Source organism: Schistocerca nitens, chromosome 5 (genome assembly GCF_023898315.1).
Source record: "Schistocerca nitens isolate TAMUIC-IGC-003100 chromosome 5, iqSchNite1.1, whole genome shotgun sequence".
NCBI classification, from domain to species: domain Eukaryota; kingdom Metazoa; phylum Arthropoda; class Insecta; order Orthoptera; family Acrididae; genus Schistocerca; species Schistocerca nitens.
Window position 1 is genome coordinate 543,331,759 of NC_064618.1, and position 24,649 is coordinate 543,356,407.

General features: G+C 39.2%; 1 protein-coding gene across 1 annotated transcript in view; it reads right to left on the bottom strand.

Moving 5' to 3' along the window:
* The window catches only part of LOC126260569 (glutamate receptor 1-like), a 1,252,588-nt gene that overhangs the window by 16,248 nt on the left and 1,211,691 nt on the right, over positions 1-24,649 (bottom strand). Inside the window, exons 17-18 of the mRNA XM_049957904.1 lie at positions 22,881-22,989; positions 4,821-4,958 (exon numbers count right to left, since the gene is read on the bottom strand). Of these exons, the coding sequence (XP_049813861.1) occupies positions 4,821-4,958; positions 22,881-22,989 (247 nt within the window). The remainder of the gene's footprint in view (positions 1-4,820; positions 4,959-22,880; positions 22,990-24,649) is intronic.

Below are 24,649 nucleotides of genomic sequence, written 5' to 3' on the forward strand. Positions count from 1 at the left end.
ACTTCCGACTAGGTGAATACCCGTGTTCCACCTCTATTAAACAACTTAGAAATAAGTAACAGAAGAGGCAGACAAATTGGCTCCACAAATTTCGTCCCAGTGTTGGAGGTGTGTGTGTGTGTGGGGGGGGGGGGAGGAGTAAACGTCAGGAAGTGCATCCAGCCACCCACAATCACTAACAATGTATCATTGTCAAACCCACATTAATAAGGCAAACCACTGAACAAACATGATAAAAAAGCAAGATTCCGATTACCGGTTTCCTGATCGTCTGTGCAAAGTTCGTCGATTTTTGAAAAAAAATAAAAACAAAGCCAGAAGTATGCACACGGTTTACCATTTGTGATGAAACTGGTCACTGACACTCTCTATTCTCTTTAAACAACACAGTGGGTTGCACTCGTAACAACACGATCCAGTATCAAAATCTTACATTGATATTTATAATACGGGAACTATGTACATAGCATTCATATATTCATCAACATAAAATTAACATATAAAAATTATTATTACACAAATGATGTATTTCAAAACTACCGTGCACATTTTGAGCCTATATATATAAATGGTTAAATTGGCAGTTACTGTTAGAATAATAATTACAAGGATTAATTTTGTTATTGAAAAGTATGGAAATATTAAATTAAAACTGAGTTGCAAGTGAAATATTTTCTCTTAAAATGTTAACATTAAAGTTATTCGAATAGCTTTACAACAGAATATTGGTGATGTTATGTTCTTCCCCGGAAAAGTATTATTGTGCCAGGTAAGTTCATGTAAAATGTCATTAATAAACATGGAAAGTTCATATCGAAGCCTGCATCGTTTCACTGAAAAAACGTACAAAGTAACTAAAAAACTAAGGTATAATTTTGAAATCTGGTGCATCATTGACATCAGAATAAAACTATGTGAAGAATGACATCAAGATGGAATGGACGGCGAGCAGATATTAAGTAAGAGAGAGCGATTTTCACGAACGTCAATTTCTAATTTATGGGCATTCTAATCACTTGCTATTATTTGTTGTGAAGATTGACGAAATGTACAGAAAACAAAATCAGAGAACAAATTTCTGGGGCTTTACTAACTCGTAATCTTCGACTTTATAAAATAATAGGTTAGAGATCATTAGCCATAGCCGCGTCTTCGCTTAAAGTGGCGTTTAAAGTTATAATAGTGATTTATTTCGTACTGTTACTCCTATGGACGATGTTATGAAAAAAAATTTGTAGTTCCGAAAAGGTAATGAGGAAATCATCCACGACTGGTTAAACAGTGTTATCTACGATTTGGGATTCGAGCAGGTAAGGGCGACATCGTTATAGTGAACAAAGTGTGTTAGCTAGAGGAAGACAGCGAAGACGAGACGGTGAAGGCACTGAAATGCACACACCTGCACTGAAATGCACTGACCTGTTATTAGGCTATACAGTGCAAGATTAATATGACTGTACGGATGTTTTGGCTGTACACTAAATAACGCTGTTGTCAGGGAGCAAGTGGACTCCTGTTTACCGAAGATGAACTGAAAGAAAATGATACAAAATACAGTGTGTCGTAAGTGTAATTTTGCAAATGAGATGTCAGTTTACGGAACGTAATGAATAATTAATGCAATGGACTTTCAAATGTGACTTCTGGCATGTTTTGTAAACACAATAAAGAGCAGTTCAGCATTTTGAATTACCCGTGTTTTTAGGTTATCAACCGAGAAGTCAGTCCACATTAAACCAGATAATCGGGAGCTTGCTGTATATTTAAGTTTCCCGAATACGTGACAGATAACCGGTGTAAGTGTATTAATACATTCGTACGTTAATTGCATGAAGTTATAAGAATATAGGCTTTCAGACGTCCTTCCTTTTAAATCGTCAAAACTCGAGACAAATTGACGCAATACTGAAGTTTCTTGAGATACGCTTAGAGGTAGTTCGTTTGAAGTAAATTTTGAAACTTTTTCAAAAGTTACAAGTTTTACAGGATTCCTGCAGTCACACTGGTTTTATTCACAACCTGTAAAAAGCAAGTGGGATAAGTCAAAATAACGATGTGCAATTTTTGGTACATATTGTATCTCTCACCATATAGGAAGGAGTAAAAAATATTATTTTTCTTCTAGATAGTAGGTTTTGTTATTGGGAAGGGCTTAGAAATTTCTTGAAATATTCTATAATATCTGAACAATTTCTTGCCGTTTCTAGTCAGAACAGTGTTCCACTTTTCCCTTTTCCGTTACGTAGTTAAGCTGAAATAACGTACTCAATAGAACGCGGTAAAGCTGGGAGCTAGCCAGAGAAACATCAACTCCTTGCCTGCTTACTGCATGGCATGGTCACTGGGGCTACGGAATCTGAATACTGAGTGAGAAAAAGCCCGCATGTTAGGACGTAGAGCATGGGCACTACAGTTAAAATATGGCAGTTAGTAATGGCTGTTATTATTAAATATTCAGAGTACTTTAAAATGAACACAAAAAGTCTTAGGTCACGTCGTCCATAAACAGCCCCTTTCAACCTACCCCAGGCATGTTCGATAGGGTTCATGTCTGGAGAAGATGTTGGGCACACTTGTCGAGGGATGTCGTTGTCCTGAAGGAAGTCATTCACATGATGTGCACGAAGGGAGCGCGAATTGTCGTCCACGAAGACGAATGCCTTGCACGTATCGTACAGCCTTTACGGCGCCTTCCATGATCACCAGCGGCATACATCGGCCCCACATAATGCCACCCCTAAACAGCAGGGAACCTCTACCTTGCTGAACCCGCTGGAAGTGTGTTTAAGGCGTTCAGCCTGACCGGACAGCCTCTAAACACGTCTCCGACGATTGTCTGGTTGAAGGCATATACGACATTCATCGGTGAAGCGAAAGGGATGCCAATCCTGAGCGGTCCATTCGGCATGTTGTTTGGCCCATCTGTACCGCGCTGCATGGTGTCGTGGTTGCAATGATGGACCTCGCCATGGACGTCGGGAGTGAACTTGCGCATCATCCAGTTTATTGCGCACAGTTTGAGTCATAACCCGACCTCCTGTGGCTGCACGAAAAGCATTATTCAACATGGTGGCGTTGCTGTCAGGGTTCCTCCGAGCCATAATCGGTAGGTAGCGGTCTTCTACTGCAATAGTAGCCCTTGGGAGGCCCGAGCGAGGCATGTCATCGACAGTTCCTGTCTCTCTCTCTCTCTGTATCTCCTCCATGTCCGAACAACATCGCTTTGGTTCACTCCGAGACGCCTGGATGCTTCCCTTGTTGAGAGCCCTTCCTGGCAGAAAGTAACAATGCGGACGCTATCGAAACGCGGTATTGACCGTTTAGGCATGGTTGAACTACAGACAACGTGAGCCGTGTACCTCCATCCTGGTGAAATGACTGGTCGGCTGTCGGACACCCTCCGTTTAATAGGCGCTGTTCATTTTTGGTTGTTTACATCTTTGGGTGAGTTTAGTGACATCTCTGAACAGTAAAAGGGACTATGTCTGTGATACAATATCCACAGTCGTCTGTGTTAAGGAGATCTTCAAACCGGGGCGATGAAAAATATTTTCTGATGTGTGTATACAGTACTTCAGTTTGTATGACACTTTATACGAACATGCTGCCAGAAGTCGAAAAAAAAATTAACAACATACAAATTGTATAGTGAAGGGAAAAGTGGTGTACCTCTCCCGGATTTGTCCTACCTGAACAAAGTTTGGGACTCTGTTCTTGCCGAAATGATACTTTTATCAAGTCTAGGAGCGGTGTTACGCAGTATTATGGTATTCTCCTTGGTGGAGTGGACTGAGGGGAGAGGGGAGTGATTACTTTCGTGACCAGTATGGTTACGTGTACATTAGTTGGGATGTTCCGTCTGATTCTTTAATAAGTTTGATCCGAGTATATTAAGCAAACTATTAAATTTTTATAGGTAAACATGTTTTTAGAATCGATGTATGTATATCACATATTTATTAAGTAATGTAAAAAAAGATAGATTTAAAAGTTATCTTACTTATGGAGATTTTGAGAATAAAACCGTCCAGCAGATCGCTTAATAATTTACTTCATTTATAACGTCGTTTCGGCTGCTGTTATCATCAGATATTAATTAAGATTAAAAGAAAGCAACAATGAAAAGTGATTTAACACATTAGCAGATTTTATAGATTGATTTATTAGGAGTGCCCAGAGCATCTCAGTGTTATATTAGTTTTGTTTCTCTCAAATTCAGTAAACATACGTATGTTTCGAATAAATTACCATTATCGTGTGATATATATATATATATATATATATATATATATATATATATATATTTGATTAATTAAGATAGCAATTAATTTAGTGTGACATTAATTTGACAGTTTTAGATCTACAATGTCGTATATATACGTTTAATCCAAACAGATCTGTAGTGAAAGTGAAAGAAATAAAAATTAATATCATACAGCAGCGAGTCTGGATATCCCTTGTAGATATGTTACTTGCTGACTTATACTACGTTGCAGGCCCTATGGAACATAAATTTTATTGATTGACGCTGAATGTTGGTTTAGAAGCTGAAGTTCTGGTATGTCACCTTTCAAAAAATTTTAACCTTCCTGGTTTTCCTCTTTTGTAGCCTGATAATATATAAAAACATGTTTTCTTCATTATAAATCTCATGAGAACGGTAGCCGAAACGACGTTTCAGGTAAAGCAATACATTAACCGATGAATACCGATTTATTTGCAAAATATTCACAATGATAGCAGACTATTTGTGGCATCTTATTTCCTCTATCAATTACTAACGGAGGTTTTTGACTGACAGCTTGTGTACGATCACTCACCTTGGCACGGGAAGCCTCCACGTGCGATTTGTAGCAGAATTCGAGCAGGGCTACAGCCATCGCGAGCAGCAATCCACTGACCAAGATGTAGAAGATGCCGGCAACGTTACTCAAGGAAAGCTCGCTGCGGGACGTGTCCTGCAGACAGACAGTAGTTGTTATGGCAATCGCGGTTTAGTACGCAAAATACCGGCCTTCTCTCAATATTTATTTTGTGATGTACGTTCGTCAGGGATAGTCGCAAAAAATAACACATAATTTGAAGGGGAATGAAAGAAATCCTTGTATGACACACAGCTGTAAAAAGTGATTCATTGATATACTGGAAACATACATGTGATACATTGGTATACTGGAAAATTAGATTAAAAAGACAATATTCTCCTACTTGTTAACTATAGAGTAGATTTATAAAATTGGAACTTAACATTTATCTATAGGGTAAGCCTGGTCTCCACCAAACAAATTTCGATGTCATTCAGGGATATTTTCTAAGTATTTTGGCATATGTGATCCAAGCTCTCCAGTGATTTGTTAAAGAGTATTAGTGTATTTTTTATTTATTCTTCACAATTACAGCCTAAAAAGCTAAATTAGGTCATTGAGTTCATGCAAACCACGCTTAAAAATCCAGTTATTTTTTATATTTCAATCTAGCAGTTTTGAAAAAGAAATTTGTCCATGTAATAGTTTTCCGGATTTTTGGCTGGATTTAAATGTCGCTTTGCCACCTCTTAGACACTTCTTGTTATCCGACAGAATATCGGACAATTATGTTCCCGTGTATTGAATTCCTTTCTGAGCCACTGACAGCTTCAATAATGGGTAATAAAGTTCAGTTTTCCTCTAATGTAATAGTAATGGAGATCACTGTTCCCGTCAAATTGTGATGGATTGTTTATGACGAATGTAATTTGCGAGTGTATGCATTGTAGTGGTGTAGCGAAATGGCTGCGAGAGATTAGCACATATTATTCTTACTGTTCGCTGTTGTGCAATCAGTATTTTCTTTGCAAGTGGTGAATTACTTCAAAAAAATACGTAATAGACAAAATATGTCAGGAGGTTCATTCGTCTATTTTGAAGACTAGCAATTATACGAAGAGCAGAAGTAGCTGAACTCAACTGTTTGATAAACTTAGTAATACGTTTATTCTACTTAAAGTTTTCATCATTATGCACAACGAAAAATTTGGAACATTCTACACTATTTGCTGACTCCTGTTCATGTGCTACATCAATTGTTGGCATGACTCTATTTGTGGTACAGAACTGAATGTCGTGTGTGTTTTTGAAATTTAGGGAGAGTACATTTTCAGAGAACCGTCTCACAATTCTTTGAAAAATTCATTAACAGACTGGTCTGTTACTTTCACTCTAATGGGAGTTGTTTTAACACAAGAATGTTCTGAACAAATTACCTATTCTGCTTACTGAATGTTGAGTGGAAAGTTATTCTAATATTGAAGGGATAGAAGCGGACCCAAAACTGAACATTGCGGCACTGTCTTTGGGATTTTTCCCCAGGCACTAAAAACTTCTACCCTTCCAAAATTGTCAGAATAATTCAGCACAGCTTCCTGTTTTCTGTTTGTTAAGTAAGATTCGAACCAGTTATGCATAGAACTGTCAGTTCCATAAAACGAGGTTTTCTTAGAGTGTTAAGTGATTTAAAAAAGCAAAGTCCTGGAAAAATCACAAAGAATACGAGCTGGAGTTATTTTATTATTTAAAGCTCGCAACATTTAGTCAGAGAGTGAATAAATATCGCTCTCAGTTGACCAATGGTTCTGGAATCCAGATTGTGATATTCTGAGTAAATCACTTCTACTTAAATGTGAAACAATAGGACTTTTACCGTCTTGTTATTTCCGTGAAAGACGATTATAGTACACTGTTGACATAGGAGTTAGGATCTGTTGGAAAAAGATGCATCAATAAGTCGCATTGCTCCGACTCCAACTCACTCCTTTTTGACATTCAGGAGAGACGTTGATGTGATTGATGTGGTTTTGAGAATTCCATCGCCATCGATTGCTATGTCATCCCACGCATGCAAAAAGCATTTCAGGTCAACCACACTATTGCTCACAGACTGCAACATCGGTGGCACCGTCTGCACCGTACTTGAAAAATAACTTATCAGCTACATCACTACACTGCCTAGTTATTGTCTCAGCCTGTACTCGTATGTTGAGTATCCAGTAAGAATCGTGCAAAAAAGAACTTCTGATATTCTACATATCCAACGTTCAATGGAATATGGCTTCGTTTAATGGAACTAAGATGACCATTAGTAATAGCCACACAGAAAATATAAAAATTAATTAAAGAGCTTTGGTCTGTGTCAATGAATACTCTTTTTTTGCATTGTCCAGTTACTTGAAACAATAGGCGGAGTAGCAAGAAAAGCGGAGATAATGATTTCCTAGATTTATTCTTCAAAACGATTTTCCTTTTAACATCTAAAGAGACGTAATGGATACAGAAGCTGCAATCATGAATATAAAAGATGTGTTTTATACTTCAGTTGTCCTGCCTTCTCAATACATAAAAAGAATTTTCATATAACACACCTAAAAAACGCGATATTCAGTTATTAGTAGTAAGACTAACTTTAAACCCGATTTCATCCTTTCTTCTGCTTTGCTATCATTTCTTCTCTCCGAATGTACAGCATGATATCTTGTAAACATTGCATTCCTTGTCTACATGTAAGTTTTTTTCTGTGTATGGCTTCCTCCAGTGCCAAATTAATCATTCTACATCTACATCTACATCCATATTCTGTTTACCATAGCGACGCTCATGGCTGAATCCTCATTGTACCACGTATCTATAAGATAGAGCTTCTTCCGCTTAATTTCATGTATGGAACGAGGGAACAATGAAATCTAAAATGCCTCTGTGCACGCCATAGTAAGTCTCATCTCGTCCTCGTGATACGTACGGGACCGATACATAGAGAGTTGCAGCATATCCGTAGATTCTTTTACTCAAAAGTCGTTCTTGAATCATTGTAAGTAGACATTCCATGGATAGTTTGCGTCCGTATTCAGGTGTCTGCCAGTTCAGTTACTTCAGCATCTCCGTGATATGCTGCTATGGGGCAAACAAACCTGTTATCATTCGTACTGCCCTCCTTTCTGTACTTTCAACACCACATATTAGTCCCATTTGGTACAGGTCCCACACACTTGAGCAGTATTCTAGAATGAATTGCACGAGTGTTTTGTAAGCAACCTCCTTTGTAGACTGATGGAATTTATCTAGTATTGTACTAACAAGGCGAGGTCTTTCACGTGATCATTCAATGTCATATCCCAACAAACTGTTAAAACCAGATATTTGTATGAGTACACGGATTTCAATTATGACTCATTGATATTATAGTTATAGGATAGTGTGTGCTTTGGCTTCCTGAAATGCACAGTTTTACATTTCTGAACGTCCAAATTAAGTCGCCAACCTTTGCACCAATTTGAAATCTTATCAAGATCCGATGGAATATTTATGGAGCTTTTTCAGACGGTACTTCGTTATAGATTACCGCATCAAATGGCTCTGAGCACTATGGGACTCAACATCTTAGGTCATAAGTCCCCTAGAACTTAGAACTACTTAAACCTAACTAACCTAAGGACATCACACACATCCATGCCCGAGGCAGGATTCGAACCTGCGACCGTAGCAGTCCCGCGGTTCCGGACTGAGCGCCTAGAACCACGAGACCACCGCGGCCGGCGATTACCGCATCGCCTGTGAAAAATCTGTGCCTACTATCGATAATGGTTACGAGTTATTAACATAGAGCAAGAACAGTACGGATCCCGACACACTTCCATGAGGCACACATCACGTCACTTCAATATCTGTCGATGACTTTCTATCCAAGATAACGTTCGGTGTGCCCCCTAACAAGAAATCCTGAATCCAGTCAGACATTTCACTGTCGATAATTATCAGAGGTGTAGTACTGATTTAGATGATTTTCACTAGTTAAGAAATACTATATCTACCTGATTTCTTTGATTTGTAGCTTTCACAGTATTATACGAGAAAAGTGCGAGTTGGGCTGCTCATGATTGATGTTTTCATAATCCTTGTTAGTTAGCATAAAAGATGTCATTCTGTATGAGATACCTTATCACCTTTGCAGTGAGTATATGTTACATTATTTCATAACAAATGAATTTCAAGGATACATGCGGCAGTTTTGAGTATCACTTCTGCTACCCTTCTTGTAGACGGGATAGACTGTTGCGGTCTGTGATTTTTTCCAACAACTGGACATGGTGTTTTTGATTGAAGGATCTAGGGTATAGTTTGGTTAAAAGAGAGGATAACCCAGCCATAAATTCGATACACAATCTGACAGGGATTCCATCGGACCCAGGAGTTTTGTTCAATTTTGGTGACTTTCACAGTTTATAAATATCACTGACAATCTGTTTCACATTTTCTGTGATGCGAGAACTGAACTGGGGCAATACTCCTGGTTTTTATTTTACAAAGGAACATTTGAAAACGTGGTTCAGCATTTCTGTTTTTGCTGTGTTTTCACCTGTGGTCTAGGGGTAGCGCCTGTGATGTGTAATCAAAACGTTCTAGATCCCGACTCATGTTACAGCTTACATTTTGAGTGTAAGTCATCAGCAACGGTGGCCAAAGACTTCTAGCAGAACAAGTCACCCTCGCTCTGCTAACGGCCCAGTCATAGAGGGCGGAAACTGCTCCTAAAGGCGGAAGAGTCAGCACTGACCAACGGCGTGAGAATGCAGAAGGTAATGGAAGCCACTGTATTAAAAACACGTAATGGGTATCCACAGGACATGTGGCCTGTAATTGAAAAAGCGTCATGTTGATCTCTCCAGTGGCAAGAGATTCCGGGCTAGTTCCCCGTGGGATCTCTGGGAGTGGACTGCTAAGGAGGAGGAGGAGATTGGTGTTTAACGGCCCCTTCGACGACGAGATCATTAGAGACGGAGCATAAGGATGAGGAAGGAAATCGGCCACGCCCTTTCAAAGGAACCATCCCGCCATTTGCCTCAAGAGGTTTGGGGAAATCACGGAAAACCTAAATCAGGACGCCTGGACGTGGGTTTGAACCGTCGTCCTCCCGAATGCGAGTCCAGTTGCTAACCACTGCGCCACTTCGCTCGGTACTGCCAAGAGTGAGGGGAGCGTGAGGAAAAGATTTAATGACCAGCGAAACGATAACTTTCTGCGATTCGGGACGTGGCATGTCAGAAGTATGAACGTGGTAGTGAAGCTAGAAAATCTGACTACAGAAATGCGGAGGCTTAGTCTAAATATAATGGGGATCAGTGAAGTGAAATGGAAACAGGACAGCAACTACTGGTCAGATGAGTATAGAGGACTATCAGTAGTAGCAGAAAATGGTATAACGGGAGTAGGATTCGTTATAAATTGGAAAGTAGTGCAAAGAGTGAGGTACGTGAAAAGCTCAGTGATATATTACTCTCATTAGTACTGACAACGATAATGCAGGTATACATGCCGACGTCACAAGCTGAAGATCAAGAGATAGAGAAAATATGTGAGGATACTGGACGGGTAATTTAGTATGTAAATGGAGATAAAAATCTAATAGTCATGGGGGACTGGAATTCGGCTGTAGGGGAAAGAGCAAAAGGAAGAGTTACGGGAAAATATGGGCTTGGTTCTAGGAATGAGAGAGGTGAAAGACTAACAAAGCTCTGCAACAATTTTCAGATGGTAATAGCATATACTGTGTTCAGGAATCACAAGAGGAATAGGTATATTTGTAAAAGGCCGGGAGATACGGAAGATTTCAGTTTTGTTTGCATCATGGTCAGGCAGAGATTCCGAAATCAGATAATGGATTGTAAGGCGTCCCCAGGAGCAGACATAGACTCAGATCACAATATAGTAGTGATGAAGAGTAGGCTGAAGTTTAAGAGACTACACAGAAAGAATCAGTAAGTAGAGAAATGGGATATGGAAGTCCTAAGGAATGAAGAGATAAGCTTGATATTCTCTAAGGCGATAGATTGTGAGATAAGGAATAACTCAAAAGGCTGCTCATCTGATGTTGAATGGGCATCTGCAAGAAGGGCAGTCACAGAAGTTGGAAGAAAAAACATAGGTACCGCGATTTCAACAACAAAGTAATCATGGGTAACAGAAGTAAATGAAGTAAATAGGAAGTACAGAGAGACAAAGCAAAATAGCGGCATGAAAAATGTGAAGAAACCGAAACAGAAACGATTGTCGGAAGAAGTGACTCTACATAAAGAAAAGTCAAAACCACCTCATGTGAAATTGAAAGCAAGAGTTGTAACATTAACAGCTGAATGGTAACAACACTGTCAAATGCATAGGAGAGAACGGATAGGTGGAAACAGTTCAGTGAAGACCTCAATAGGGGAAGACAGGTCTGACGGAGTGATAGAGGAATAAGCACGAGTCAATGCAGAAGAGACAGGGGATCCAGTATTATAACATTAAATTAAAAGTGCTTTGGAAGACTCAAGATGAAATAAGGCAGAAGGGATAGATAACATTCCATCAGAATTTCTAAAATCATTAGGGAAAGTAGCAACAAAAAGACTGTTCACGTAGGTGTGTATAATGTATGAATCTGGCAATATACCATATGACTTTCGGAAGAGAGGAAGAGCTGTCCGAAGGTAGAAAGTGCTGAATGTTGTTGTTGTGGTCTTCAGTCCTGAGACAGGTTTGATGCAGCTCTCCATGCTACTCTATCCTGTGCAAGCTTCTTCATCTCCCAGTACCTACTGCAACCTACATCCTTCTGAATCTGCTTGGTGTATTCATCTCCTGGTCTCCCTCTACGATTTTTACCCTCCACGCTGCCCTCCAATGCTAAATTTGTGATCCCTTGATGCCTCAAAACATGTCCTACCAACCGATCCCTTCTTCTAGTCAAGTTGTGCCACAAACTTCTCTTCTCCCCAATCCTATTCAATACCTCCTCATTAGTTACGTGATCTACCCACCTTATCTTCAGCATACTTCTGTAGCACCACATTTCGAAAGCTTCTATTCTCTTCTTGTCCAAACTAATTATCGTCCATGTTTCACTTCCATACATGGCTACACTCCATACAAATACTTTCAGAAGTGACTTCCTGACACTTAAATCTATACTCAATGTTAACAAATTTCTCTTCTTCAGAAATGCTTTCCTTGCCATTGCCAGTCTACATTTTATATCCTCTCTACTTCGACCATCATCAGTTATTTTGCTCCCCAAATAGCAAAACTCCTTTACTACTTTAAGTGTCTCATTTCCTAATCTAATACCCTCAGCATCTCCCGACTTAATTCGACTACATTTCATTATCCTCGTTTTGCTTTTGTTGATGTTCATCTTATGTCCTCCTTTCAAGACGCTATCCATTCCGTTCAACGGCTCTTCCAAGTCCTTTGCTGTCTCTGACAGAATTACAATGTCATCGGCGAACCTCAAAGTTTTTATTTCTTCTCCATGAATTTTAATACCTACTCCGAATTTTTCTTTTGTTTCCTTCACTGCTTGCTCAATATACAGATTGAATAACATCGGGGAGAGGCTACAACCTTGTCTCACTCACTTCTCAATCACTGCTTCCCTTTCATGCCCCACAACTCTTATAACTGCCATTTGGTTTCTGTACAAATTGTAAATAGCCCTTCGTTCCCTGTATTTTACCCCTGCTACCTTCAAAATCTGAAAAAGTGTATTCCAGTCAACATTGTCAAAAGCTTTCTCTAAGTCTACAAATGCTAGAAACGTAGGTTTGCCTTTCCTTAATCTAGCTTCTAAGATAAGTCGTAGGGTCAGTATTGCCTCACGTGTTCCAATATTTCTACGGAATCCAAATTGATCTTCCCCGAGATCGGCTTCTACTAGTTTTTCCACTCGTCTGTAAAGAATTCGCGTTAGTACTTTGCAGCCGTGACTTATTAAACTGATAGTTCGGTAATTTTCACATCTGTCAACACCTGTTTTATTTGGGATTCGAATTATTATACTCTTCTTGAAGTGTGAGGGTATTTCGCGTATCTCATACATTTTGCTCACCAGATGGTAGAGTTTTGTCAGGACGGGCTCTCCCAAGGCTGTCAGTAGTGCTAATGGAATGTTATCTACTCCCGGGGCCTTCTTTCGACTCATGTCTTTCAGTGCTCTGTCAAACTTTTCACGCAGTATCATATCTTCCATTTCATCTTCATCTATATCCTCTTCCATTTCAATAATATTGTCCTCAAACACATCGCCCTTGTATAGACCCTCTATATACTCCCTCCACCTTTCTGCTTTCCCTTCTTAGAACTGGGTTTCCCTCTTAGCTCGTGATATTCATACAAGTGGTTCTCTTTTCGCCAAAGGTCTCTTTAATTTTCCTGTAGGCAGTATCTATCTTACCCCTAGTGAGATAAGCCTCTACATCCTTACATTTGTCCTCTACCTATCCCTGCTTAGCCATTTTGAACTTCCTGTCGATCTCATTTTTGAGACGTTTGTATTCCTTTTTGCCTGTTTCCTTTACTGCATTTTTATATTTTCTCCTTTCATCAATTAAATTTAATATTTCTTCTGTTACCCAAGGATTTCTACTATCCCTCGTCTTTTTATCTACTTGATCCTCTGCTGCATTCACTACTTCATCCCTCAAAGCTACCCATTCTTCATCTACTGTATTTCTTTCCCCCATTCCCGTCAATTGTTCCCTTATGCTCTCCCTGAAAGTCTGTACAACCTCTGGTTTAGTCAGTTTATCCAGGTCCCATCTTTTTAAATACCCACCTTTTTGCAGTTTCTTCAGTTTTAATCTACAGTTCACAAACAATAGACTGTGGTCAGAGTCCACATCTGCCCATGGAAACGTCTTACAATTTAAAACCTGGTTCCTAAATTTCTGTCTTACCATTATATAATCTATCTGAAATCTGTCAGTATCTCCAGGGTTCTTCCATGTATACATCCTTCTTTCATGATTCTTAAACCAAGTGTTAGCTATGATTATGTTGTGCTCTGTGCAAAATTCTACCAGGCGGCTTCCTCTTTCATTTCTTACCCCCAATCCGTATTCACCTACTACTACGTTTCTTTCTCTCCCTTTTCCTACTCTCGAATTTCAGTCACCCATGACTATTAAATTTTCGTCTCCCTTCACTACCTGAATAATTTCTTTTATTTCATCATACGTTTCTTCAATTTCTTCGTCATCTGCTGAGCTAGTTGTCATATCAACTTGTACTACTGTAGTAGGGCTTCGTGTCTATCTTGGCCACAATAATGCGTTCACTATGCTGTTTGTAGTAGCTTACCGGCATGCCTATTTTTGTATTCATTGTTAAAACCTACTCCTGCATTACCCCTATTTGACTTTGTATTTATAACCCTGTATTCGCCTGACCAAAAGTCTTGTTCGTCCTGCCACCGAACTTCACTAATTCCCACTATATCTAACTTTAATCTATCCATTTCCCTTTTTAAATTTTCTAACCTACCTGCCCGATTAAGGGATCTGACATTCCACGCTCCGATCCGTAGAACGCCAGTTTTCTTTCTCCTGAAAAGCACGTCCTCTTGAGTAGCCCCCCCCCCCCCCCCCCGCTCCGAATGGGAGCCTATTTTACCTCCGGAATATTTTATCGAAGAGCGAAGAGGACGCCATCATCATTTAATCATACAGTACAGCTGCATGCCCTCGGGAAAAATTACGGCTGTAGTTTCCCCTTGCTTTCAACCGTTCGCAGTACCAGCACAGCAAGGCCGTTTTGGTTAGTGTTACAAGGCCAGATCAGTCATTCATCCAGACTGTTGCCCCTGCAACTACTGAAAAGTCTGCTGCCCCTCTTCAGGAACCACACGTTTGTCTGGCCTCTCAACAGATACCCCTCCGTTGTGGTTGCACCTACGGTACGGCTATCTGGATGGCTGAGCCACGCAAGCCTCCCCACCAACGTCAAGGTCCATGGTTCATGGGGCATGGGGGGGGGGAAGCTGAATAGTGCAAGTATTATCACACAATCAGATAGAAAAAGCTGAATAGTGCGAGTATTATCGCACAGTCAGCTTAACGGCTCAACGGCTCTTGCTGACGAGAATAATATACAGAAGAGTGAAAAAGAAAATTGAGGTTTTGTTACATGATGATCTGTTTGTCTTCAGGAAAGATAAAGGCATCAGAGAGGCAATTCTGAGGTTGCTCTTAGTAATGGAAGCAAGACGGAAAAAAATCAAGACACAGACATAGGATATGTCGATCTGGAAACAGAGTGCGTTACTGTCAAAGAGGGAACAATTAGAGTGGATGACTAAGAACGAAGGGCATGGAATAAAAAGGATGTAAGTGAGGGATGTTTTCTTTTGCCAATACTGTTCAATCTATACATCGAAGGAGCAATGAAGGAAATAAAAAAGGTTTCAACAGTGCAATTAAAACTCAAGGTGGAAGGATATTAACATTGCTATCCTCAGTGAAAGTGAAGAAGAGTTACAGGATCTTATGAATGGAATAAACAGTCTAATGAGTAGAGAATATTGATTGAGAGTTAATGGAAGCAATAGGAAATTAATCAGATGTAGCAGTAATGAGAACAGCGAGAAACTTAACATCAGAAGTGGGAATCACGAAGTAGACAATGTTAAGAAATTCTGCTACCAAGGTATCGAAACAACCCATGACGGTTGGAGCAAGGAGAACATAAAAAGCACATTAGCACAGGCAAACACTTCATTCCTGGCCAAGAGGTGTCTACTGGTCAAACTTAGGTGTTAATTTGAGGAGGAAATTTCTGAGAATGTGCTTTTGGAGCAAAGCATTTTATGGCAGTGATACATGGCCTGTAGGAAAACCGGAACAGATGAGAATAAACTGATCATTCAAACATTCTGACCACACACCTACTTTCGATATAAACATTCACGTTGGCATCCATGGGTTCAGTGGAGCTCGTGAAAGGCACCATGACGTTCAAAGAGTATCGTACACCGATTTCAGACCACGTACACACCACTTCATGACGACCAGTTTCCCCGACGGCAGCGGCCTTTTTCAACAAGATAACGCTTCATGTCAGACGTCCAGAAATGTGATGGAGTGGTTCCAGGAACACAGTGGCGTGTTCCAATTGATGTGTCGCCCCCTTTACTCATCAGATATGAACCCAATCGAACACATCTGGGATGTGATTGAACGTGATGTCAGAGATCATCACTCCCCTCCCCTCCCCCCTCCCGAAATGTACGGGGTTGAATGTGGTGCCGACACCCTCCACCTCCGTGCTCCCCTGCCACGACGTGTCACCACCAAAGGTGGACGTGCCGGCTATTAGGTAGGTGGAGATAATTTTCTGGCTGATGAGTGTAGAAGCATTTGAGATGTAGTGCTATAGAAGAATGCTGAAAATTATGCAAACTGATAAAGTAAGTTATGATTCTCCACAGAATTCTCGAGGAAAACAATATATGGAAAAAATTGAAAAGAAGAAGGGACAGGATGACATCAAATTTGTTAAGACGTCACGGAATACCTTTCACATACTAGATACAGTTGTAGTTGGTAAAACTAGTAAAAGGAGGCAGAGATTTGAATACACCCACCTAATAATTGAACAATTAGGTTGCAAGTGCTACACTGAGATACAGATATTGGCAAAGGAGAACAGTTGGTGCTGGGCTGCATGAAACAAGTTGGAAGACTGACGACTCAAAATAAATAAATGAAATAAACAAATTCAGCTCCTGTCCCGTTCATAAGTTTCTTAGACACTGAATTTGGTGCGACTAAGAGACTTCACTTAACGACTGCAGTTTATTTGGGTTTTGTGTGAAGTATTTAGATAATATTCTGCTATGGAAGTCCTTGAATACTTGACGCACAGTCCTCTTGATATACACACGATTTTCAATCAGTTTCTCTCTGGCTATATTTCTGTACTTTTGTCTACACATATTATACAGTAGCCTTTTTAGAAGATTCTTTACTGTGTCTGTATACCATGGAGGGTCCCGTCTACCAGAACGTTCAAATCGGCACATATCCATCAGGTTGGTTGGTTGGTTGGTTTGGGGGAAGGAGACCAAACAGCGAGGTCATCGGTCTCATCAGATTAGGGAAGGACGGGGAAGGAAGTCGGCCGTGCCCTTTGAAAGGTACCATACCGGCATTTGCCTGGAGCGATTTAGGGAAATCACGGAAAACCTAAATCAGGATGGCCGGACGCGTGATTGAACCGTCGTCCTCCCGAATGCGAGTCCAGTGTCTAACCTCTGCGCCACCTCGCTCGGTATCCATCAGATGAACGGACAACTATCCTTTTAAACTTGAGTCACACTTCTTCGACATGTTCCTGCTCAGAGCTAAATGTTTCAGTATCCTCACTGAGATGTAACACTACTGCCTCTTTGCTGAACATATAAACGCTTCTAATTGTTTTAATGCCCTTTGTACGTTGGTAAACATTGTTGTTACAACTGCCTTGTGATTAGTGATAAAAAGTTTTAATGTTGACATCCTGAAATAGGTGAAATCTATTTGTTGCCATTATATCCAATATATTTCCATGGTGGATGGGCTTTGTAGCTATATATTCTAGGTAGTTCTCAGAGAAGGTTTTTAGTAATGTTTCGCAGTACATCTTGACACGCCCTCCACCTACGAAGCTGTAATATTCCCAACTGATGGCTCGGCGATTAAAGTCTCCTCCAATGATGAGAGTGTGACTGAGGGACGTACGTACTTGTGAACTTGGGTTCCATCTAAAGATTTTGGTTGCATCTGGAGGTGAGTCTTGTTGGTAGAAGAAGGATTTGATTATAAGTTTATGCCAACCCTTCGGTTTCTTGCCCAAAGAATCTTATATAAAGCTTAATTTCTCCCTCTGTGGACTTCAGTTTATTGTCTACTGCTACGAAAAAACTACCTCCGTTACCCATCAGAATACTCTTTGACTACAGACTTTAATCTCCTCAAAAAAGTCATTGCTTACAACTTTGGGTTTTAACCAGCATGCAGTATGGAGTATTCATATGGAATAATTTTCTGGGACAACACAGAACTTAGAACGAAAATACTGACTGCTCATTAACGAGCACTAACTATAGTTAGTGATGTTCGCCCACGGTAGTCATGTAGATATTTCTTCAACGGGTTAGGCATTTTAACTGCCCTATCATCATTTATATGTTCGCTAATTAAATTCGTTATAAATAATCAACCACAATTTGAGAGGAATAATGAAGTCCATGCCTACAAAAATAAATGAAAAACCATAATTATTGCCCATTATTGAAGCTGTCAGTCCGTCAGAATCTGCAACAACAAAATTGTTTGATATTTTGTCAAATAACATAAAACGTCTGACGGGTGGTAACACAAGTTTTAGATCCAATCTAAAATCATGTCTCCGGGACAGTTGCTTCAGTTAAATTAACAGCGTTCTATTTCAAAACCGGTAACTTGCAAAAAGGCTAGAGCCTAGGTGTAGCTCCATGTGGATTAAAAAGTAATATTTTAATTAATGTTAAAACTAACCACGTAAACATATCCAGTAAACTGACTCGCTCCACATCATTTAGATCAGGGAACTGTTCAAATGATCTATGGAACCTGTAGTTAACTAAATAATGAACAGAAATTGCTCTCGAGAGTTTTCTTTTATCAGACGTTCTCGAGATATTTGAGGTGTAATATTCCACGTTCCATCAAATTCTGACAATATTAAATGGTTACTATTTCATCAAGACTAAGTTCTTACAGCAATTTTCGGGAAAGTTCCTCGTCATCCAAGATATCTATTGTTATTTACTTATCTTTTCCTCCGTACCTCATACGGGTTTCCTATGTCTAGCTTCATTCGATTCTCTGAATATGTTAATTCTTTTTAATAACACAACGATAATATTCTCTATGGCCATCAAAATCTCCATCTCCGTACGCTCCCCCCCCCCCCCCCCACCTCTCTCTCCCTCTCTTCTCTTTTCTTTATCTGTCTTGTCCGCACGTTCAGTCAGATCTTACTCCAGTGCTGTTATTGTTAACTTAAAACCTATTCTGCCGTGTTCCCATTCCATCATTTTAATTATTATAGTTATTTCTTTCATCGATAATGTGGATTGTCTTCTGAGTTGATGATATACTTGACCCTGTTCAGAGCCTGAATTATATCTTTTTTTTTTTAATGTTCCTGTTTCATTCTGCTTAACTATCATCCATGCTTATGCTTAGATGAATAGCTTAGCTTAAGTAGCGAACACCACGCTTCATCGTGGCATGTCATTTCTTGCTGAATGTCTTTCTAGTGATCATTACTACTGGGGTTCGGCCTAAATCCATAGCTGTACATTTTTAGGGACAGCGGCCGATTATTTGGTTCACAAGTCGTACTGTACTCACCTAGTCTGTTTAATAGTTTTCCGTACCTTCTGGTCTTCTCCAAGAACAGCTTCTTGTCCTGTGTTTTTAGAAGACATTTGTCACGGTCATCTGAGACTTATCAAAGAAGTCTATAAGTCTCTTATGGCTCATTTGTCTTATGCAAACCGTTTTCTCCAGTATTTTTGCCTTAGTTTATCTCCAGTCTTTAATTTTACAACATTGATTTTTATCCGTAATAGGTTTTCTAGAGTCACTGTCTTCCGTAGCAGTTGTTGAACTTTTTATTTGCAGTACAGTTAAGGCGGAAAAACGAATGTCGTGAGGTTGATTCGGGTCGCTTCTTTCAGGAATAGTTTTCCACCGTCAAATCCATTCATTAGAAAGCCCCCTCCACATCATTTAGCTTCACGTGATTTAAAAGTCACTGGCAATGTGCAAAGACACACTATGCACTGGTTTAGTCTGCTAGAAATGCCAAAATTTTTTGCTCTGTAGCGTAAGCATATCTACACTCCACACTTTGTAAGCAGTAGCTGTTTCCGGGATCGCTAGAGTAGTCATCGCTTCGACGTTGCTCGACCTTCATTGTTCTGTTGGTTCAAATTCGACGACTTTGTCAAGTGTTTCATGTTGATGGCGTTTCTACGCTGCATCCTACAAGCATATGAGTTTAGAATATTACGTGCTCGAGCTTTTTGGCGTAATATTACACTAATATATTAATTTTTCCAGATTTTAGATGTGCTTTTTGTGTGACCAAAGCGTATCCGTAGTTCAGAGCGAACGACTCTGTTCCACGTTTAAGGATCAATACTGGTCTTTGATGAAATAATCGGTGAGTCCAAGTCATCGTTCAGTTAATATCACATTTATATAATGTTACTACGGGGTTAGAAGTTATATGGCGTTCTTTTTGTACTAATTTTGACTATTTCTGGTTATTGTATACTAGGTGCGGTCCTGGAGGATTTCTGTAATTTCATTGCTGAGCTCTAGTGTTTTTATTATTGGGCAATAACCAACCATTATTCCAATTACTGTTTAATTATTTCTCATGTTGAAACAATTTATAACTTATCACGCTTTGTTGGTCAGCTTCCTAAGTCGTAATCGACATGAACACACTTAACTGAATCCTTTCTGCCTTCACTGCAATCGTTGTTTACAGAAGCAGCTAAGGGTAGGATACACACTTATTTCTGTGCACTCGTATTACAGCAAGAATAAGATAGATCTGATCTGCAGGTAACTTCAAGACATATTCTAATCCTGATTATGTTGAGAATGGCTATTGTGATTAATGCTTCTTTTGATTAAATGAAAGTTTATATAACGTGGAGTCTTTATCTCCATTACAAACGTGCTGCTTATAAGAGAGGATGATGACTTTTTCGTATCGAGTTAGTAAGCTTTGAATACATCGGTCTTAATTTTGCATGGCCTAAGATAATGTTCAAGATGCCATATGTTAACCGTTGCGCAATGTGAGTCTTCCCTATCTGTGAATATCTCACAAAAAGACGTCGTATCGTGCTATTATTCACACATGAGTCAAAATCTTCTTTACTAGGGGAATATTTTCACGGTATTGATACTGAGGTCATCCCAGTTATGAACTCAAATTAAATTTAAGAATGAGTAGGAGGCTCTCACACTCGAGTTCAAAAGAGTGTACTAAATTTCTATCCGTTCGACTTTCTTGGCAGTTGGCAAAATGAGAGTGATTCGTTATTTTATGTTACTGCAGCTCGTGAAAATAGCGCAAATCTTATCAGTACCTGGTTTCCAAACTGTCTGCTTTACACAAATTTATTAGTTGGAGAAGAGTAAATACCATTCGAGAAACACAGGCAATGAAATATATTGGGAGAAAGTTAAACGAAGATACATTTCCGATTCACACAAAAAGCACAATAAAAGACCTGACAAAATTAATGGCGATTAGGGTTTAACAACTGATCGAACTGCTTCTTGGCGACAAAGGACCGGTTCGGACTGGAAAAGTATGGGGGGGGGGGGGGAATCATAACCATCTTTTCAGAGCAATCAGCCTTAAGCGATTTAGAGAAATGCCGGAATCCTAAATATGGCCGGTGTGATGGGATTTGAACCAAAGACCTCCCGAATATGTTTCCCGTGTGTTAACTACTGCAACACACCATTCGGAAGCAGGCTCAAGAAAACGAGTGGTCTTCTGTCCTAAATTGGACTACAACATATGGGCAACTCTGGATGAACATGAAAGTAACCTATTATAGCACAAGTCCTTCTTTGTTAATGTGTCGTGGAGTCCGGCTATTAGAATACGAAATGTTCTACATCGGAGAATTTAGAGAGGTCAAGTAAGATGCTACAAGACGGAGTGGCGAGGTTTGTTTCCAACAACAGGGACTACTCTCAAAAAGGGAATATTAATTTCGTATGAACTTCACCTACCTTTCATTGTGTGTGTGTGTGTGTGTGTGTGTGTGTGAGAGAGAGAGAGAGAGAGAGAGAGAGAGAGAGAGAGAGAGAGAGAGAGAGAGAGAGAAAGTGATAGAGAGAATAATAAAAGAAAAAGAATATTAAAAGTGAATCTCAATTTCTTAAGTAAACAGAAATTACAGCCAGTTGTACAAGATACAACTTGTGTTTACTTAAAGCATATATACAGAAAATTGGTATCGGGTTTCTCTCAAACGTACAAATTTCCACGTCTTTCGATTGTTTTGTTTAGTGTGAGTGTTTACTTGCTTAATGCGCGAGTCCTTTTGTAATTAAAACGTAATTCTGCAGAAGTAATATCTTTTACGAAATATGAATCTCGCATTCCGCACGCGCCGAATAACGTTCGTGCCTTTGTGAATTTAACGCCAACGAGCAGCCTCTGTAATTAAACAAGGTCGCAATTTTCTCAAAAATCTTCGTATATCCAGTGGGAGTTATCGTCGTTAATAGCTATGGCGTCGATGGAGCTACAAATAACGAAATGTCGGCCTAACGAGGGCCTTATGGAGAGATAAAAGTTTAAATGCACGTATTCTGATACTAAGTTCGTGAACGATTTGTTTAATCAAATACCTACCTCTAAATACGAAGAAATATCCTGTATAATTAGAAAGTCAGAAGGCTAACAATATAGAACAAAACAATTATTCTCCTTCTCTTCCCCTGCACTTACTTCGTTGTTGGCGTTATCCGTGTACTCCTATATTACCGAATGGGAAAACTTTGCTGTTTTGAATCTGCGTGAAATCAAAACTCTGCTACAGGGAGAATATAAATTGTTTTGATTGCATCGGTCAGACTTACAATGATATACTCTCTATGTTGCCGAAATAAGATTAGTAGTCTTTTGTAAATAATTTCTTCTAAAACATGACGGATTTATTAGACTAACTGTATTCTGCAGTAACGCCACTTTATTTATAGAAACAGTTTTAATAACATCGTAGTTTCATTATCCAAATTAATTGTGCCTATTAAAATATTAGGTTTCATGTTAGAGAAAGCAGTATGGAACCGAAATACAAGAAATATGAAAGACATACGTAACTGTAATGGTGTATATTAACTAAACGTAGTAATACACTCTAGATAATTCATTTATATTAACTAGTGGAAATAAAAGTTGAAATTTTTCCGACGCACAAATTATATAAAAATGTACTGGAAAAGTGTCGAAAGCGTAAACTATAAATACCTGTTTGTCGCCATGCTTGCATTCAGTACGGTCATACCACCAGCGATTCTTCAGTTTTGTCAGCTCCCCATTCTCTATTAGCGACAATACCGCCAAATTAATCTCATCCCTGTAAAGCAGCAGTTTGGAACTCATTTATACATTGAGCTACTGTCGATCACAATATGAGATCCTAATAACTTATTACTGCCATAATATTGTTTTTGCAGAAATATTTTTAAATTTAAGTAAGCAATATGTTAACAAATAAAACCATTTCTAATAAAGCTTTCTTTAAATAAAATACAATGGCGCATCAAAGCATCAACTTATCTTGTAGACGTCAACCAAGTTATGTAGTACGCATAGGGACAAATATTTAGTGTATTTCTGATAACATTTAAATCTATCAATACATAGCAAAAATACACATTTCATACATATTTATGTCGTTTACTAGCGGCATTCGAGAACTTTTGAAATGACGAAAATTTTGATATGATGCTTCGTTTATTTGCAGTAAATGTGTCAGGAAAAGAAAGATTTTGTTAAATATGGAAGTCAAAACTTCTGAAGTATCTCAGGTTGGGTTACCAGACATTTTCAGAAGAAGTCAATGAAAGAGTGCTGTGACAGTTTATCCTTTCAAATGTAACTTATCCTCCTTGCCCTATACATTAAGAAGACCATAAATACTCGTATTTTAAAACGCAGCATATTATACATGCAGGGCAGGTTTCATACTTCTCTGATGGATCTCACGCACAAAACCTTCGTGACCTTCCATGTATACGGTTCAGGTTTTGTGCCGCACAAATGTCGTTCCGTTCATCGCGCAAGAACCTTCATTAAGTGCGAACTTGCAACTTCACCGAAGAGTTCACACGTTCAGTTTATATTTTCTTACGATGTCATGTTCGCAGAGGAACAACTGTGGGTTTCAGTATACGAATTACGATATTAACCGATGTTGCAGTAAAACTGAATGCACCACAAAAAAAGTCATTCTTTCAGAAGTAGCCACAGCTACATATTTTAGAAAATTTAATAATTATTGATCACCTTACATCGCAAAAAATACTGTCGTTTATATCAGCCTGTGACATACTTATTTGTAGGACACTGTAAAGCGTTACCTGACGTCAACCCTAAGATTGCTTTGAACACCACTCCAAACCACAATGCTGCACGGTATTTTTCACGATAACAAACACGGCAAGAAGCGTAAAAAGTAAAGATTGACATATACTGACATATACTGACGATCGAACTTGAGGAAAAATTGTTAAAGCACCTCACTACGGGTGTTTTTGATGCTGATCATGTGGGAGTATCGTCCACGTGATAAGTCGTAGCTTTCCTCTCATCCAGGTCCAAAAATTGACAATTCGCTTGCATAACTATGTATGTGCTGTAGTTCCCACCTAATTCCATTTATCGCTATCAGATTAATTTCGAGGTTCTTTTCCAAAGACGGATCCGTTTTGTGACTAAATCTCATCAGATCGGCCTTATGTTTGTGAGCAGGAACCTGAAATGAATATTGTTCTAAATTCTGCTCGAATCTGCGTCTGAGTATTCTGTCTTGCGACATCGTGCAAAAGGCACTATATAGTGGACTATTGGCTGTTTCGCGGTTTTAGGATCAATGTAACTATGATCCAAATAATAAAATTGATTTAACTACAAAAAGTTCTCCCATAGGACAGCCGGAACTGTACATGGCCATTCTCACAAAATGAAGAAAAATGCATCAGTTATTGAATCAATATTATTTTATTGTAAACTAC